The 18033-nt window shown below is 25.5% G+C and overlaps 8 protein-coding genes across 8 annotated transcripts, besides 21 other annotated features; 4 read left to right on the top strand and 4 right to left on the bottom strand.

Annotated features, from left to right (window-relative positions):
• Positions 1–50: 50 nt before the first annotated feature.
• Positions 51–73: a sequence feature (AT_rich).
• Positions 74–344: 271 nt separating this feature from the next.
• Positions 345–8315, bottom strand: CMU_005390 (uncharacterized protein; the record flags this gene model as incomplete). The annotated part of the gene is made up of 1 exon (XM_002141929.1): positions 345–8315. One exon carries the CDS (start codon positions 8313–8315, stop codon positions 345–347), a length of 7971 nt encoding a protein of 2656 aa, XP_002141965.1.
• Positions 5133–5155: a sequence feature (AT_rich).
• Positions 6183–6204: a sequence feature (AT_rich).
• A 741-nt stretch (positions 8316–9056) lies between the features above and the next one.
• Positions 9057–9565, top strand: CMU_005380 (uncharacterized protein; the record flags this gene model as incomplete). Its single annotated transcript, XM_002141928.1, has 4 exons — positions 9057–9159; positions 9225–9284; positions 9345–9432; positions 9493–9565. The coding sequence occupies 4 exons, from the start codon at positions 9057–9059 to the stop codon at positions 9563–9565; spliced, it is 324 nt and encodes a 107-aa protein (XP_002141964.1).
• A 366-nt stretch (positions 9566–9931) lies between these two features.
• On the top strand, positions 9932–10423 carry CMU_005370 (vacuolar ATP synthase subunit C, putative; the record flags this gene model as incomplete). Its single annotated transcript, XM_002141927.1, has 1 exon — positions 9932–10423. One exon carries the CDS (start codon positions 9932–9934, stop codon positions 10421–10423), a length of 492 nt encoding a protein of 163 aa, XP_002141963.1.
• Positions 10424–10545: 122 nt separating this feature from the next.
• CMU_005360 (nucleolar RNA-binding protein NOP10, putative) lies at positions 10546–10808 on the bottom strand (the record flags this gene model as incomplete). Its single annotated transcript, XM_002141926.1, has 2 exons — positions 10546–10686; positions 10755–10808. The coding sequence occupies 2 exons, from the start codon at positions 10806–10808 to the stop codon at positions 10546–10548; spliced, it is 195 nt and encodes a 64-aa protein (XP_002141962.1).
• A 187-nt stretch (positions 10809–10995) lies between these two features.
• CMU_005350 (vacuolar ATP synthase, C subunit, putative) lies at positions 10996–11493 on the top strand (the record flags this gene model as incomplete). Its single annotated transcript, XM_002141925.1, has 1 exon — positions 10996–11493. The coding sequence occupies one exon, from the start codon at positions 10996–10998 to the stop codon at positions 11491–11493; it is 498 nt and encodes a 165-aa protein (XP_002141961.1).
• Positions 11494–11506: 13 nt separating this feature from the next.
• Positions 11507–11545: a sequence feature (AT_rich).
• A 68-nt stretch (positions 11546–11613) lies between these two features.
• Positions 11614–11659: a sequence feature (AT_rich).
• CMU_005340 (uncharacterized protein) lies at positions 11660–13255 on the bottom strand (the record flags this gene model as incomplete). The annotated part of the gene is made up of 1 exon (XM_002141924.1): positions 11660–13255. The coding sequence occupies one exon, from the start codon at positions 13253–13255 to the stop codon at positions 11660–11662; it is 1596 nt and encodes a 531-aa protein (XP_002141960.1).
• Positions 13097–13146: a sequence feature (AT_rich).
• Positions 13256–13265: 10 nt separating the features above from the next.
• Positions 13266–13349: a sequence feature (AT_rich).
• Positions 13350–13457: 108 nt separating this feature from the next.
• Positions 13458–13507: a sequence feature (AT_rich).
• On the bottom strand, positions 13497–14969 carry CMU_005330 (uncharacterized protein; the record flags this gene model as incomplete). Its single annotated transcript, XM_002141923.1, has 1 exon — positions 13497–14969. One exon carries the CDS (start codon positions 14967–14969, stop codon positions 13497–13499), a length of 1473 nt encoding a protein of 490 aa, XP_002141959.1.
• Positions 13916–14113: a sequence feature (A-rich).
• Positions 14173–14204: a sequence feature (AT_rich).
• Positions 14429–14451: a sequence feature (AT_rich).
• Positions 14970–15437: 468 nt separating the features above from the next.
• On the top strand, positions 15438–16559 carry CMU_005320 (uncharacterized protein; the record flags this gene model as incomplete). The annotated part of the gene is made up of 4 exons (XM_002141922.1): positions 15438–15524; positions 15588–15713; positions 15785–15904; positions 16182–16559. 4 exons carry the CDS (start codon positions 15438–15440, stop codon positions 16557–16559), a joined length of 711 nt encoding a protein of 236 aa, XP_002141958.1.
• Positions 15729–15756: a sequence feature (AT_rich).
• Positions 16159–16197: a sequence feature (AT_rich).
• Positions 16560–16581: 22 nt separating the features above from the next.
• Positions 16582–16658: a sequence feature (AT_rich).
• Positions 16659–16823: 165 nt separating this feature from the next.
• Positions 16824–16862: a sequence feature (AT_rich).
• A 220-nt stretch (positions 16863–17082) lies between these two features.
• Positions 17083–17149: a sequence feature (AT_rich).
• Positions 17150–17305: 156 nt separating this feature from the next.
• Positions 17306–17328: a sequence feature (AT_rich).
• A 308-nt stretch (positions 17329–17636) lies between these two features.
• Positions 17637–17762: a sequence feature (AT_rich).
• Positions 17763–17840: 78 nt separating this feature from the next.
• Positions 17841–17877: a sequence feature (AT_rich).
• A 9-nt stretch (positions 17878–17886) lies between these two features.
• Positions 17887–17906: a microsatellite.
• Positions 17907–17914: 8 nt separating this feature from the next.
• Positions 17915–18033: part of a sequence feature (AT_rich) that runs on past the window's edge.

Below are 18033 nucleotides of genomic sequence, written 5' to 3'. Positions count from 1 at the left end.
TCCATGCAATTCCATTTGGACTGCTATTCTGGATATAAGAAAAGGTTCACATATTAAATTTAATATATTATTAGATGCAATATTACCTCTATTACGCCTTTAGTAATATATTTCAGCATTAGTCTATGAAAGTCTAGAATTTTGATAAAAGTATAAAAAGTTTAATATTATATATCACGCTTAGAGACAATAACGGCGGGTTATGTGATTAGTCATTAAGAATTTTTAGTAAAAATATGAAAAAATATTTTCATAAAGAAAATCGGAATTACTTAGGATATATAAGCTTTCATCAATTAGAAATAAATTTCAACCATACCTCTACTTTAGATAAAAACTGTATGTTAATTTCTAGGTCCAAATAATAGGCGAAATTTTAGATCTTCCAAGTGGGGTTTTGTGATACCAGATGTTGAATGCTTAAAATTAGTATTTCTATTATTATTCCTTCTTAAAGATTTAAATTGTTTGGGTAAAAGTGAATGTCTCAGTTGTTTGAAAGTATATGATATAACTGGACGAGTAGCTTGTCTCCTCAAATGAGACATATATTTGTCCACCATTTGTTTGAAAGATCGAGCTTTCCCACGCTGCGTAAATGATCCAAGTTCTAAAAGAACTTCATTTAGTGTTACTGCTCCACGATAAGTAACTTCCACGAGAATTGAAGATATCCTCATATAATGAAAGTATAATATATTTTTTGGGAGAGACTGCCCACTATTATTGAAAGTAATATCAACTGCACTATTTAATACAAAAGAATTATTAGATTCAACTGAACAGAAAGGTGTGATATTATTAATATGATTATTAATTGTTGACTCAGGAATATTTGCTGTATTAGATGATGATGATAAAGGAGTTGTTTCACCACTATTGGGTACAATATTTGAAGCAATCGTTTCAGAAGACTTTAAATCACGTATATATATAAGTGAATCATATAACTTATCAATTTTATTTGAAGGGAAGAAAAAGTCATAATATGCTACGACTAAATTCTGAGTAATATTAACTTTAATAGGATTTACTTTAGCAATAATACTTTCCATTATATTAATATTTGTAGCGCCCCATAGAGTTATTTTCCTTGCACATGCTCTTATTGATAATAGATAACTTTGACCAAAAGAGGTGTGACCTTCAATATTGAGTGGAGTAACAACAGAAACGAAAGTCATTGGATGTTCACCTGCATCTTTTATTGAATATTCATTTGCTTTATTTATATTATCAATGAGATCTACTTTATTAGTGCCTAATGTATTTGATGTTTTGGTATCTCTAGAAGTTGGATCATTCTTATATTCTGAAAAAAAATCTTTGTTTGCCTCTAGTAAAAAAGATGAAATATCAAATTCTATAACTGCTGAATTTGATGGTGAAGAATTTGAAGCAATTACAGCATTCAATTCAGTAGCTGTCAATTTAGAAAAAACTATGCCTTTACTATTAAGTAATTCAGCTTTAAATTCTCCAATCCCAAATTCTAAACGTATTTGATTTGGTACTTTAAAATTTGAGTATTCATTATAGATATTATTATTTAATACATCAGTTAAAATAGAGCTTGTATTAACATCCTTGTAATTATTACTCAATAATCCCCCACAAACTGTACAATCCTCACTTTTTGTAGTATTTTCTTGTGCACTTAAATTGTTAATATTGCTATTTATACCATTAACACTCAAATTGTCAATTATTGAATAATATAAAGGGTTCTTAAATATAAATGTGTCAATTTCTTCTCTTAATACATTTTCAAGATTTTTTGAATTTATACTAGAAATACGAGATTGTAAACTTGATAAATTGTTTAATTCAAATAAGTTTTCATCTATATCATATGAATTTGAACATATTCTTGATAAAATGACTTCAATCTTATCTTTCCTTGACATACTTGAGTTAGATAAAACAGATGCAAGGAATGGAAAACATTTGTAATAAACTGTATATATTGTTAAAAGATTTCGCAAAGATATTTTAGTACTTAGTTTTCTTCTAAAATTTGGTAATGGATCCAAATTATATGGTGTTGTGTTTAATTTATGGTCTAAATATGGATTAAGGTTGCTCATTTTTGAACTTGATTTAATATCCTTGACCTTCTTATATTCACCGAAATTTGTGATACTAGATAATATTTCACTAATTGTTAGTAAAATAGAGGAATCACCAAAAAATTGCAAGTTTTCCATATAACACCGAATAGTAGTGGTACCTGCAAGTGGATAATAAAGTTTAGTACTCATGTAGACTGGTGTTGACTCAGCAAAGTGAATTATTGAATTAAAATTATTTGTGTCATTTATTTTTCCATATTTATTTGGTGGTGATATCCATTGTAGATGGTTGAAGCCAGGAGTTAATGTGTAGAGACTAATTGGCCATAATTTTCCAGTTAATTTTATAGATATACTGTTTGTATCTAAACTTTCACCTTCTGTTTTACACTCCAAATTTATTGAAGGAATGGTACATAAAACTTGATATATTACAAATGTATCATGTGAATATATAGATGATGATTTATCATAGGAAGAAATAATATCAAGACATTTTGTAGAGTTGTCTAATATATCAAATGAATTAGCAAGATCACATGATAGAATGAATGAAAATGGTACACTTAAAATATTTAAACTTGAAATATTCCTTAACTTGTACATAATTCTATCTATTTTTTCATAAGTCCTAATATTGCAAAATCTCTTCTTATCAACTTCTATCGCCCAACCAATCACATTATCTAATGAAAGTTTCATAAAATTTAAAGAAAGTAAATCAATTTTAGAAGATGTAATTAGCATTTTGTTATAACTATCAATACAATCAGCACAAATACTCTCTTCATTATCATAAATCTGAATAAGATTACTGTTTAATTGATTAAATTCTTCTATATCATTTATTGCAATCGTATTTAGCCATGGATTTGCAAAAATTATATCTTCTACTATACTCAACAATGATCTATTAATTTCATTAGGTTTAACTGGATTCGAGAAAACTGAAGTGTTGGATAATCTAGTAGAAAACTGGTTGTTTTGAATAGTAGGTAAGCTATAAAAGTTTATTCTTACATCATCTAATTGAATTAAAATCTTCCATTGTTTTATTTGGTATAAAAAGTCAGCTCTTGGAGACGTTTCTTTTCCCATTGATGATTTTGTTACTAAATCAAGTACTAGAGAAACAAATTCACTCATAAAGTGTAAGTACAAAATATTGCTATTACAAATAGGTATTCTGGAGGAACAAATTGAAATAGCCAATTTGTAGTATTGCTGGCTCTCAATCAGTATATTAGAAATACGTAGTAATATTGTAATATTTATAATAGAATCCCATTTAGAAGTCCTATTCACATCTCCATACTCTCCTTTAATCCCATACATCATATCTTCTATAAATGGATGAATCCTACTAGTCCTATTCAATATATTGACAGTTTTTGTATCTTTACTTGACAATTTGTATGGGTTTGCATCAGCAGCTAAAAGTAATTCTTTAATTTCAATTGATTTATGATCTGTGTATTTTGTATTTGTTGAATTTCCTTCTTTATTTGTAGTTCCAGTATCTTGAGTACTATATATCCAATTAAAGTTTATACGATTTACAATTAAACAAAATATTCCCAATCTTGTATAAGCGTTATTAACTGAAAATTTAATATACAAATTCTTTATAGAAGATAATGAGAAATCCCAAAATAATGTTCTATCATATGAATCTGTATCTTTAACAGGTCTTAAATTAATTGGAGTGTTTACATGATTAATATAATATAATTTGCTACATTTAATACAAGAGGATATTCTATCTTTTTCTTGGGAACAATTTAAAAACATATCAATTATTCCAAATAACTTATAAAATCCCTCATTATCAAAATTGAAAAGTAGTGGAGCATTATGTTTGTACCATTCTCTTCTAATATTAATCCTGATATTCTCATCTGGAAATTGCTTTGCATCACCAAAATTTTGTATGTTTCCATAGTTACAGTCACAAGTATCACCATTATTGTATAATAATTCTGGAATCCTATAATCATATAGCAAACATGGGTAATCAATACTATATATGTTGACATTAAATTTAAGTTTATTCCTGTTAGTAATACTTCCAATCACTGATAACCCTGAAATATCCATTAAAATATTTTTATTCATATGTTTATACTCCACAGTTAATGAATTATACAAGTTAGAGACTATAGATATAAACACTCCTTCAACAAATTGCAAATTAAATTCAATAAGTTCATTATTATTAAAATCATTTAAAACTTCACCTTTATATTTTGAAACTTGTATTTCCTCATTTATATTTCTAATTGAACTATATTTAAAAGAACATCTCAAGTCTGGTATAGTTAAACAAATAGCAGGTTCCATTCTCTTTATATAATATAAATCAGAATTCGGTAAAATAATTAACGATGCACAGTCACATAAACTTAAATGAACTTTTGTCTCTATAGTTACATTATTATTGGTACATCCATCATTGCATGCAGAGTTACTAAACTCTTGAGTAGTATATTGGGAATTTTTATTTTGACGAAAAATTAAATATGGAACCTTATAATCACTATCAGTAATAAATATTAATCTTGATAAGTAACTAGCCAATATACTAGTTGGATTAGTAGAAGATAATGTCAGATTTATCCTAGACTTGCAAAGTATAGAAATATTAAGTCGCTTAAAACAGTTTCTTTGAACTATTAAATCACTTTCTACTGTATTTTCAAATTCAATTGATTTTGTTCTCTTATCATCAAATGACTTTATTGAGTTAAAGTTGCAATTATATCTATTATATTTTGACTTCTTAGATTCCAAAGGTGAACATGAACAAAACTTCGTACTTTTAATATCTACTACTAAGTGATGTGGAATTTGAATAGAAAGTAAGCAAGTACTCATACTGTTACTTCTATGAAATACCATAGGCTTATATACTTGAATACCAAGATCTAGTATTTGAGATTGAATATATATTGGTACTTTTTGTTTTAACTTTACAAATTCCTTATTTGATTTGTTTATAAGAGTATGTATAAGACCAAAACATTCAACCTGATTACATTTCGAAATTTTATCAACAGGATGTATATTTATTTTTATTTTTAATTGGTTTGAACTTATCTTTAAAATTGGGCAGTAAATAAATGACATAATATCATCTTTTTGTATATTATTGTAATTGTTTGATTCCCCAAATTTGTATACAATTTTATCTTTGAGTATACCAAAATTATATTTTTGGATATTCAAATCATCCCAAGAATAGTAATTACAAGATTTTAAATTTTGTGAGGTTTTATATTGGTAATCTTGATTGGGAGGAATATCTGAATTTATATCCCTTATTGGGCATATAAATAAAATCAATTTGAAATTTGTAATATTAATTTCAAAGAAGCTAACACAAGAGTATAAAGGAGAGAATTCTTTACGATTTGAAAGAATCCTATAAAGTCTTAAAAGTGGTGCTGGATAAAAAAGTTGATTATAAAGGACATTTAAACGATGAAAAATTTGGAAATTCATCTTAGGCCATTTTTCAATATCAATCAGGTTTATAATTGGGTTTAAATTAGTATCTTCAATTTCTATTAAGAGCCTTTTAGGTTCAAAGTATATAACTCCATTTGAAATCCTATCAAATCTCTCTTTAAGATTATTACCATCACCAAAAATTGCTGCAAGAAAAATATCACCATTATCAGATAAATTTAATAAACGACACAATTGACGTACTAAGCAAGCAGGTATATATGCAAATCTTCCTTTATAAGGTATATCTAACCTTAGGTGAATTTTTGAAGCCTCTGTAATAGGTAAACAAAAATTGATATAATGATAATTAAGTCTTGAATTTTGTATATTTATGTCAAAATTCCCAAATTCATTACCTCTTTTAAAGCTTAAGTAATTTGCATTAAAAGTTAGTTCAGGGCAAATACGAATTGTAATATTCTCCATTAGAAATATCCAAGTTGTCCTTTTACCAGAAGAAGGAGCTAAATTAAGATTTAATTTCCAATTTATTATCTTATTTAGTGCAATTTGATCACTTGTTTTGTTTATAAAAAGACTTTCCAGTGTTTCAAGAAGATCTTGTTTAGAAACTTTATTTCGAAAAAGTGGTGTTTCCGGATAAATTTTATTATAATAATAAGTAAGAAGAACTGTACTTTGTTTATAAGCTACATAGTCAATTGAAAAGCATAAAGTAATATGCATCAGGAGTGGTATTAATAAAGGTGATAGTTCACCAGTCGTTTCAACTACTTTGAACCCTATAGTATGTGTACTCCATGGATAATTTATTGTCATTGATTTCATTTTTATAACTGAATAATTATAAATATCATTTATTTCTGTTTTCCCTTCAAATTGAAATTTCTTTTCAATTCCTAAATTAATAACCCTTGACTCAAAACCACCATATTGCCAAATATTCAATTGTTTTAAAGTGAGTAATTTAAAACTCAAACTCTCTGCATCATGAAAAGTCCTAGCAGAATAATATGATATATTTTTTACATTAATTGACATACATCGAGTAAATGATGAGTTATTTATTTGAAGGCTCCTTCCATATGCAATAATATATTTAAACGAATTCTTAGATTCTACTTTTGCATTATCTTCTCCATTATCATCAAACTTATTAATTAAATCTTCATCCCAACAAGTTGTCATAGTTGGTCCAAATAATTCCTCATAACACTGTTTACATTTTTTATTTTCTGGAATTAACTCATTTAATGATAATATATCGATAGTCTGAATAGTGATCTGAGCAATTTCTAGATGAAATGTAACACTACTATTTTTCCTTATATTTTCAAAGTCTTCTGGAGAATTTACTGGAAATTCTCTAGTTGCCATAGAATTTATCAAACTTGATTTTCCTGAATCTAATTCCATCTTCAAATATTTTCTCTCATTTAAGTTATGATCTTCATTACTAAAACTTAAATCATTAGTTTCTAAATTAATTTCTTGTTTGTTTAATACTGATAAGTACTTTCTGAATCTTACAAACAATAGAAACAAATTCAAATTCTGATAAAAACCATTTTCCCTCCATATACCCCATAACTTTTCTACAGTATTATATATTGAACAGCAATATGGATATCTATTAATATCTACAACAGATGATAAATTCTTAGCATATAATATACGAAAGAAATGAATCTTGTAATCTTGCAATGTTTTGTCATCTTCTACCAAATATTCCTTAATATTTTCTAAAATTACAGACTCCTTATCGCAAATATATCTTGCTATAAGTGAATTTGCTATAATAGTGTTACAATGAGTCTGTAATTTACAATATTGTGATTTACGCCTATTATTCTCTAATTTAACCACTAACTCTAGTTTATCCAAAAGTAACTCACTTCCACAGCTAGTTCTCGACATATCACACATAATAATTTTCTGTTTATTTACTCTATATTGCAAAATTAAGGATGTTTTTGTATTCGTATCTAAAATATCATCATTTGTCTTATTATTTAAATTTTTTACATCAAATTTAATGTTACTTGATAAATTACTCTCACATATGTAGTTCCGAATCTTTACAAGCTCACAAAGGATGTCCAATACTAAACAAATTTGAGATTCTTCAGATTGAAAATGAGCAAAAGTCATTTTACAAACATGAATATCTGATCCTGACATAGAATGCATAAATTTAAACAAAAATTCTGATTTCAAAGGTATTTTAATTATTGGTGGGAATAAATTACCTTTAGGTTTATCCTTGTTAGATTGTACTAAGAAGTAATTTACAAGAATGGAATTGGAATTTATTGAACACCTATTATATGTTGGAGTCTCTAATATTGGATCTATATTTATAGTTACATTAAAAGTATTCAAATTTACAATTACACCCCCTAAATATGCTTTTGGGTATATATTAATCACATTTATATTACTCTTTATTGAAATCCCAAAATTAATGTCCTTTTTACAAATCTCACATCTCCCCTTTTTAAAGTTATTAATATTATTACATACACATTCAGAAAAGTAATGACATGTATTCATATTTTGTATTTTAATATTAATAACTCTTGAAATCACTTGTACCATGGCAATAAGAGATAATCTACGAAGTGTACCACCACTAGAAATAGTAACTGTCTCATCAGTTAAATTCAAAGGAGATACAGACTTATATGTAGAAAGAAATTGTCCTATTTTATCATATGACTCTGTTTTTAAAGTTTTCAATTCAAATTCTGTTTCAGATGTGTGAGAACTCATTATATTGGTTGAAATAGAGCTCTTGGGTTTTGAAATTACTGAGTAAATTATGCAATCTATATCTCTTAGAAATATCAATAGACGCCATGATATTGTCTTAAAAGTTATTTCGGATATATGGATTTCCAATTTACTTACTTTTAGTCCATGAAGGAGGTTATGATGAATAATTAAGTTAAAATTACATAAGTGCAAAGGATTTCCAATACTACATGAGAATGATATACCTAAAGATCGCATTACTTTTCTTATATAATTAAATATAAAGAATATAGATATTACAAAAATTGTAGTTAGTGTTAAAAAAAAATTTGATATAAACATTCCTGAAGTCATAAGTATATTACCAATGTCTCCAAATTTATTTTAAACCTTTAATATTAACTTTATCAAGATAAATAGCCAAATTTGATAATTTAGTTCATTCTCATAGCTCTATATTCAAAATATTTGGATTCTAAAATATTATAGAAATCCTAATACAGCTCAAAGTTTATTCTAACAGTCTGATTATATTAATTACTCAAAAACCAAATAAATCTATTTTTATATTCCATTCAGATTAAAATATTTAATCTAATTATTCTTTCTCACACTCTGTAATGCCTTTAGTAAAATTTAACTAACAAATAAACCCATAGATTTTATCCTCTAAAAGAAAAAAAAACTAAATCAAAATTAACGCGCTAGCGCTAATTCAGAGTATTATTTCGAAACTGTCACTTCTTACTATAATTAAAAATGGGTTTGGGACAAAAAAAATCGAAATCAAGAGGGAAAGTAAAAAATAGAGCTATCAGAAAGGTTGTAAAAACTAAAAGAAGGACAAAAGATTTTGATACAGGTTAGTTTAATTAAAATTCAAAGGTTTTTATGTTATTTGAAGTATAAATTTTGAAAATTCTATAGTGAAATCTGACTTTATAAAAGGAGTGGACCTACTAATAGATACCGATTTACCAGGAAAAGGTATGTTACATTTCATTTAGTCCTTAAATAAGTTTAAATTTCATCTATACCTTTTTACAGGACAATACTACTGTATTAGCTGTGCTCGTTACTTTATTGACAATAATTCATTAGAAAATCATAACAAAACAAAAAGTCACAAGAGAAGGTAAGTATTGAATCATATTGATAGTTATTATTTAATACTTCTTGTTATATAATTTTGTAGTTTGAAGAGAGTAATTACTGAAGAACCATGGACTGAAGATAACTCTTTATATGCTGCAGAGATGACAAAGTAGAATAGTAAAAATAATATTTAAACTCCCCAATTTACTTTCTACAATCCCCAAAATAAACAGGTTATTGAATATAAATGATCTAAGAAATATATGGTATCAATAATTAAGACAATTACAATTAACAAATTTACTAATATGTATAATTTTGTGTATAGGCTACTTTTATAATTCTGAAAGGTATAAATATTTCGAAAATCAATAAATAAGTTCACTTAATCTTCTCTATATCCCTTTTTCTCCTAGAGAGAATCTTGAATTCTAAATATATAATGTAACAGAACTTAGTGTCTCTAGGCGCTTTACACGCTCTTAATAGCTTGGACATTATTTAAACTTATTTTGAGTAAAAACTAACTTCAGGTTAAAATGGCCCCTATATGTTCACCAACTAGTACCTTATTTGGTCTATTAGGTACTACTATAGCTACTTCATTCTCTAATTTAGGAGCTGCATATGGAACTGCTAAGGCAGGTTTAGCAATAGCATCATGTGGTGTAATGAGACCAGATTTAGTGATGAGATCAATTATTCCAGCAATTATGGCAGGTATTTTGGGTGTATATGGCTTAATTGTAGGTATTATTATCTCTGCCCGTATTACTCAACCATATTCTTCTTATCAAGGATTCTGCCACTTGGCTGCAGGGATAATTGCAGGTTGTAGCTGTGTAGCCAGTGGTTTTGCAATTGGTTTAGCTGGAGAAGCTGGTATTAGAGGTATTGCTCAACAAAGTAAACTCTTTGTTGCTACAATTCTTATACTTATCTTTGCGGAGGCTTTGGCTATATATGGATTAATTGTAGCTTTAGTTCTAGCTACAAGTAGTGGAGGCGAGGATTTATGTATAACTTACTAGTAGGGATTTAAAATAACTTTATAGCTTAATATCTATTTGTAATTCTTAGACCTATCCTAGATTAGTTTTTTTTTTTTCTTTAATTCCTAATATTACTTATATTATTGTCAAATACCTAATTTTCATATTTGCTTTGCTACTTTTTGAGTTGGTAATAAACCAAAACGCTTTTTACATGTTATCCTCTGTGCTGAATAAATGTCATCTGGAGAAAATCTTGCAGGATGTGCAGATAGTGTAGGAGTTCCATCAGGAGCTATAGTCTGTAAAATATATGTTATGTACTATAAATTTTCAAAAAGTCTAATGAATCTAATATTAATAAACATACCTCCAAAGTATATACACGTTCATTCTTTTCATTTAGATAGTATCGTAGAAACATCTTCTTCTTGGTTTTTTTTTAAATAAAATTTGGAGGGGAGACTCCCCAAGGTAATTCCGAGATTTAAAAGTATTTTCCCGCTGTTTACTATAGCGCCAATTGACTATCCTTTGTACCCCTAAGAGACAAAACAAGCTAGATTAACTTCTTTTTATTTATTTAGTGGAATTAGTTGATTAGGACAAAAATGATCACTTGTGATCCGAACAGTTTGTTTTTTGGTTTTATGGGTATAGCTGGCTGTGTTGTATTTGCTAACTTGGGCGCAGCATATGGCACAGCAAGGGCTGGAGTTGGTATTTCATCAATGGGCGTAATGAGACCTGAACTAATCATGAAATCTATTATACCAGCTGTTATGGCAGGTATTTTAGGTATTTATGGCCTTATTGGAGCTCTAGTTATCTTTTTTGTAATGGGGGAACCAAATTTTTACTCTTCATATTTAGCTTATGCACAAATGAGTGCTGGATTAATAATAGGATTAAGTTGTTTAGCTGCTGGTTTAGCTATTGGTATTGTAGGTGATGCAGGTGTTAGAGCAGCTGCTCAACAGCCTAGATTATTAACTGGTATGATCCTTATTTTAATCTTTGGAGAGGCTTTAGCTATTTATGGTCTAATTGTTGGATTGATATTAGGAACAACAAAGGTTCCAGGTCAGTTATGTGCCTCTTACACATAAAGTATTAGATTAGAAATTTTTGATAATTTTTAAATGTTATTAATATTTTTATCTCTAAAATAACTAAATTATCTCTACAATTTAACTAGGTCTAAAATTAAATTACTAATTTTATAGGACTATATATTTTGTATTTTAAGAAAATAATAATAAATTAGAATTTTTTCTACTCAAATTTAGTTGGAACCTGTTTTAACCAACTTATTATAAATGATAAGACCTGTTCAGTTACACCTCGAGTTGTATAGAATATATGTGAATTTATACATATAGCTATACAATACATATCATGGATATTACTAATAGGTAGTAATTTATTTGGCCAAGATTCATAATATATATAAACATTGGATGCAATTTGAATCCCAGTTTCTGTTAAATTATTACATATATCAGATTTCATAATACAAGGAATTGGGCAAGGTAAAGATATTTGTTCAATTGTTTGAGCAATTTGATTTTTACAAAGTACACATTCACCAATATAAGTCCATAATCTAGCATCATTACATTCTTGTATATTACAAATAAAGCGTCTTAAAGTTGGGATTGTACATGTAATTTGATTATCAGAAATACAAGAGAATACAAAAATATTGTAGGGTTCTAAAGAACTTATTCTCTTAGTAAATATATATATAGATTTCTCATTAGAAGCTTCACTAAATATTTGTTGATGATATTGATCTATAATTACGTCACATTTATCCTTTATACTTATATTCCATAAATCTAACTTTTTATGAAATGGAATTATAGTATTAGAAATTCCGAAATCTAGTCTTGACAAAAAATCTTCCATTATATTATTTACATGATTATATTTTGGAGTTAAAGTCTTATTAATAAGCTTCCTCCGGAAATCCCTACATACTGCAGCTTTAAAACTAGGATCTAAACCTCGTAAATCACCAATATCACTTCTAGGTTGATTAACAACTTTTGAATATGTATTATCAAAATATTTTCTTAATATCCTCTTTTTTGCTATTATAGAAGCTGATATCCTTGGTTTATGAGATCTTACAAGTTCTTCTACTTCCTCATCAATATCTATTTCTGGAAGTGGAGCTCTTCCCATAACTCCACTAGGAATAGTTACCTTATTTGCAATTAAATGCTTATTACGTATAAATTTAGCTGGTTTTATATTAATTGGAATTTTGTCTTTTAGATCCGAAATGTCATCATCTCCAATTCTAATAGGAATCTTAACTCCATTAATAAAAATTTCTATATAATGATATCCAATAGATAATAAAGGTATTATAAATTCAATTATATTGTCTGAGATAGAAGCTTTACACATATGTGGACCTATTTTTATGCCAACTATTGAGTCTGAAGGTAATTTTTTTTGTAAAGATATATAACATATATCAGATTTATCTTTTATAAAAGTAGATGTATAAGAATCTATATAAATATATTCAATATCACTATTTAACACTTCATTTATCTTAGGATTTTCCTTTTGATTATTTCCAATCCATATAAGATTTACTTCTTTCTCATAATGTCTATATTCAATATCTTTCAAATTTAAATCTTTCAAAATTGGTTCTTTATCTAATAAATAATTATTCTTTATAGGTTTACTACCAATTATATTATCATTTTTAATATATCTTATATAATTTTTTTTAAATAAATCATTTCTAAAAACTTCATAATCTTCAAGAAGTGGTTCCTTCTGTTCGTCAAGTATACTTTTTACTTGAGAAATTATTTTACAACAACGTTTTGCTAATTCACCAGACATTATTGTATAGTTAAAATATTTAAGTTTAAATTTTATAATTTTTATATATTTATATTTGGATTTTTTCTTTTTTATTTTTTTTTCTTAAAATTAACTTGCACCCTTTATAGTTTCATAATGCATCACACAATAACCCGCTATAATTTTTTAGATACCAGTACCTATTAATAGATTCACATTAATTCTTCTCTAACATCTTTACTTTTTTTTAATATAAATAATCTAAATATCAAAATATTATTCAAAAAAATTCTGCATTTTCTAAATCTTTTAATAATAAATTATCAAGTTCTGTCTGTTTACCTTGTACAATATATTCTTGAATAACTTCTTTAGGTAAGGGACTAAAGTTACAATATTCTAACACATTACAATATTTACATTTCCACATCTCTGAATTTAATACTGGTTCCGAATCTCTTAATCCTAACCACCATCCTAAAAGATAGTCAACTTCAGTCATTATTGTTAATTCTTCACAAGTATGCCACTTTGTAGCAAATGTACAACCCTCACAATCATATTCAACCTTCATATTATTATGTATAGGTGGCATTATAGCTAATAAATTCATTAATTTAAATCCAATATGTAATAGATTTTGAAAATTAGATAAAATCTCAGATATTAATATAGTACTTTTATCCTGATTATCTTCAATTATATTTTTATCCTGATTATCTTCAATTATATTTTTATCCTGATTATCTTCAATTATATTTTTATCCTGATTATCTTCAATTATATTTTTATCCTGATTATCTTCAATTATATTTTTATCCTGATAATCTCCAATTATATTTTTATCCTGATAATCTCCAATTATATTTTTATTCTGACTATCTTCATATTTATTTTCTTTATTTCTAGATATCTCTAATTTATTTATCTCATTAAATTGTATCATATAATCTACCTTATTAAATTCAAATAATTTATATAAAAATTTGCAACCTTCACAACATTCATTTAAATCATAAGATTCACTAAAATTTATATTACAACTATGTTTATTTTTCCACTCTAAACCAGCTAATCTCATACGATTTAACAATAATTTATATAATCCTAATTGAAATACTGTTGTCTTTTGTTGAGGTATACTAGGAGTTGAAGGCTTTCTACGTGTCTTAGTATCTGTAATTAAAACCTCATATTTTTGAATCATTTTACTATTATAATTATTAAAATTTAAAGAATCTAACATTTCAAGATTATTATTATGTATTAATTTTAATGAGTCAATAATACCACGCAACATAATATCTTTATGAAATCCAATTATTGGTAATTCTCTTACATATCCACGTTCATATAAAGCTTCTAACAAATTAGCTATACTTAATAGTTCTAATCCAAGTTTTTCAATACTTGTTTCAACAATAACATCAATAATATCATGGTCTTGTAACTCTAATATTTCATGATGCCTCACGCCTTCATCAATAGCTTTACTTGATGCTATGACATCATATTCTAATGATAATTCCAAACTTTTTTCACACCAAATTTGTCTTGAAAGTGTAGTTACTCCAATTTGTGATTTATCTCTGTATTTTTGTATAGGTACCATGAAATTCCTTGATTCATATTGAGTCCCATTTTCATATTCATCTAAATTTTCAATAGTTAGATTTTCTGTTTCAGAAGTACTAGAATTAATATTATATTCATTGTTTCTCTTTTTTTTTACTCTATATGAAGAAATCTGCATCCTCCCATATTCCTTAGAAATCAAAATTTATACAATTTCTTAAATATTATATTGATACAAAAATTTTGGCGCTAATAATATAACACATTTTACCGCCGATATACCATTGTAATTATAGAATTAGCTATGATTAAATACTAGTTGAGAAAACAAAATAGATTATAAATATCTAAATACCTAGAATTAATTTAAGTTTTAGATTTATAATTACTTAGTCAAATAATTATCTTAATATTTATATTACAAACATTCATTAAAAATAAAGATACTAGACACTTAAGAAAAAAAAAAAATCTCCTATATAATTGTCATTTATTTTATTATTTTACAGTGAATTTTACTTTTATTGAAATATAAATAAAAGATAACCAAACTTTATCTTGAAAATTGTTAAATTGTACTAATTTAAAGAGCGGTTCTATTAAAGTTATTTTCTTATATTATTCTCTTATATATTAGATAATATTAATGGATCCTTCTCTTTCAAATTCCGTTTATAAAATTGAATCTGAATTCAATAGATTTAAGGGAGAAGTTGAAAGGATGTTCAACGATGTAAGTTCTATTTTTTTTTATAAACTCTTAATATAAATAAAAGGTATTATTGTTATATTCCAGATTGCCGTTAAATCTCTCAATATTCAAAAAAAAGCCTTTAATTGTTGTGCTTCATGTATAGAAGATAAAGAAAAGATTAAAGATTATTCAAATATATCAATAGAGTCGATTCAAAAGTGTATTCAAGTATGTTCAATTATGTATATATTATTTTAATAATACTATAAAACATCTTAATTTCTCTTTTTTTTTTTTAGAATTGCCAAAAAATACCAGAATCACTTGAAAATAAGATTAATAATGAAATGGGAACATTAAATGAGAGTGTTAATGCATGCCAAAAATCTTGTTATCATCGTCTAGAAGATCTTCTTAAAGTTAGTTTTTTTTATCTGATAATATTAAAATGAATATCAACTGAATTACTAATTTTTTTTTAGAATCAAAAAAAACAACTAGATGCTGAAAAAGAGGTTGAACAATGCCTCACAAACTGTTTTAATAACCATTATCCTTTAATAACTGAGATTAAAAACCGCCTTTTTAGGCATATTGATGGAATGTAACTTAGATATACTCTACTGATTAAACAAAATATTAATTAGGAATATTAGGCGCTAAATATATAGCGTTAATTTTATTTTTTGATTTTAGATTATTATATTTTTTAGATTCAAAATGAATGAATTTGTTTTGATAGGTAACTGTCTTTTAAGCAGTGAATTATTTAATATTTGTAATGGCAAATATATAACAAAATTTCCATTTATAATCTCTATTGATATTAAACAATATGAATCTGATACAAGCTTATTAAAAAACTTTTTTATACCAGAATGTATTATAAATAGTAAAATCAGTCCAAATAGTTTTAAAGACTCCACACAAAATTTCCAGAAGCTTCTTAAATCTCCAATATTATTAACTATATCAATGTTCACTTTTATTAAAAATAATGAAATTTGTAATCAAGTAAACAGTCCACTATTATTTATGTTGGTAAATAATTCTATGAATAAAAATACATGGTAAGTATAAAAAGAGTAATAAACTCTTATTTATTTTTATTAAATATTATATACTTATTACAAGTTTATTTTAATTCAATATATTATTTCTTTATTTTTATTACTACCAATATTAATCAGTATACTATTAAAATATATACCAAAGAATAGTTCCAGAATTCAAATCATTACTATAAAAGAAGCATCAGAAAGTATTCTTAGTTTACTTATTGGTACATTTTCAGTTGATGAATTTACCATTAATTCAATTGTATGTTTCTTTCTTTTCTTTTTTTTTTCTTAATTAATTTAAATATTAAATATTATAGGATGAAATTGATTATCTTAAGATTATCGAAAAAAAATTAAAAATTTGAACCAATAAATAATTTTGAATCAATCAGTTTATCTCAAAATGAAAGCTATAAAGAAAATTTTGAAAAATGTATTCTGAAATTAAATACTTTGACATTTTCCTCAAATGCTTATACATCTATTAAATCCTTATTAAATGATGATGTAAATTGTTTAAGAATTGTAAGTTAAACTTTTTTTTTAATTTATTTTAACCAAGTTTATTAATTAAAAATATATTCATTTCTTTTTAAAATAATTGATTTAGATTTTACAACCACCATCATTTGTTGAGATATATCCAGTATATATTAATAAACACAAAGATTTAACATCAGCTTTAACAACAACAGCTTTTTATTTATATAAATTTGAAAATTCAAATTGGCTTGTATTCTGGTGTCCTGATCAATCAAGTAAATTTATAAAATTTTTTTATTCTTATCTACAAGTAAGTTTTATTAAATTATATTTCCTCAATTATAAACTTTCTATTTTATTTGATACCTTTTATTTAGGATGCCATAATAAAATTATTAAATATGTGTGAAATTACAATTAATTATTGTACAACTATAAAACTTAAAAATGATCTTTATAATGAAATTAATAGCCAATCATAACTTCATATTTAACATAAATGTGAATATTCTAGTAATATATCCAAATTTAACATGAAATATTAATTCCTTATTTTATTATTTCCAATATAATTTAAAGAGAAGATTTGTTTTCAATATTATACTTCTTTAATTAAATATATTTTTATAAATATAAAGAATTTATTATTTCCTCTAATTATTCAGAATCTAAATCCTTAATATTATTTATTAATATTAATATTTAATATTAAATAAATAATAAATTATATATACTCTTTATATTCTTGATAATATAAATGTATGAATTTAAACTCTTAAATAATTCAAATTTCTATAACTCAAAATCCAGCTTAATATTTTTAAAACATCTATTATTTTTATTAAATAGAATTCTATAAAAAAAAAAAAAAAAAAAATTGGATTGTAAAATATTTAATATTAGTTTATTATCAAATATAATCCCAATATATAAAGAATATTAAAAGTAATAATATTATATATATATACTTATATTGATAAAATAATTTACAATTAAGAAATATA

The sequence above is a fragment of the Cryptosporidium muris genome, genomic scaffold (genome assembly GCF_000006515.1).
Source record: "Cryptosporidium muris RN66 scf_1106632354001 genomic scaffold, whole genome shotgun sequence".
In the NCBI taxonomy this organism is placed as follows: Eukaryota; Apicomplexa; class Conoidasida; order Eucoccidiorida; family Cryptosporidiidae; genus Cryptosporidium; species Cryptosporidium muris.
Note: the sequence above shows the minus strand (reverse complement) of the source record. Positions and strands in the feature narration are given on the sequence as shown.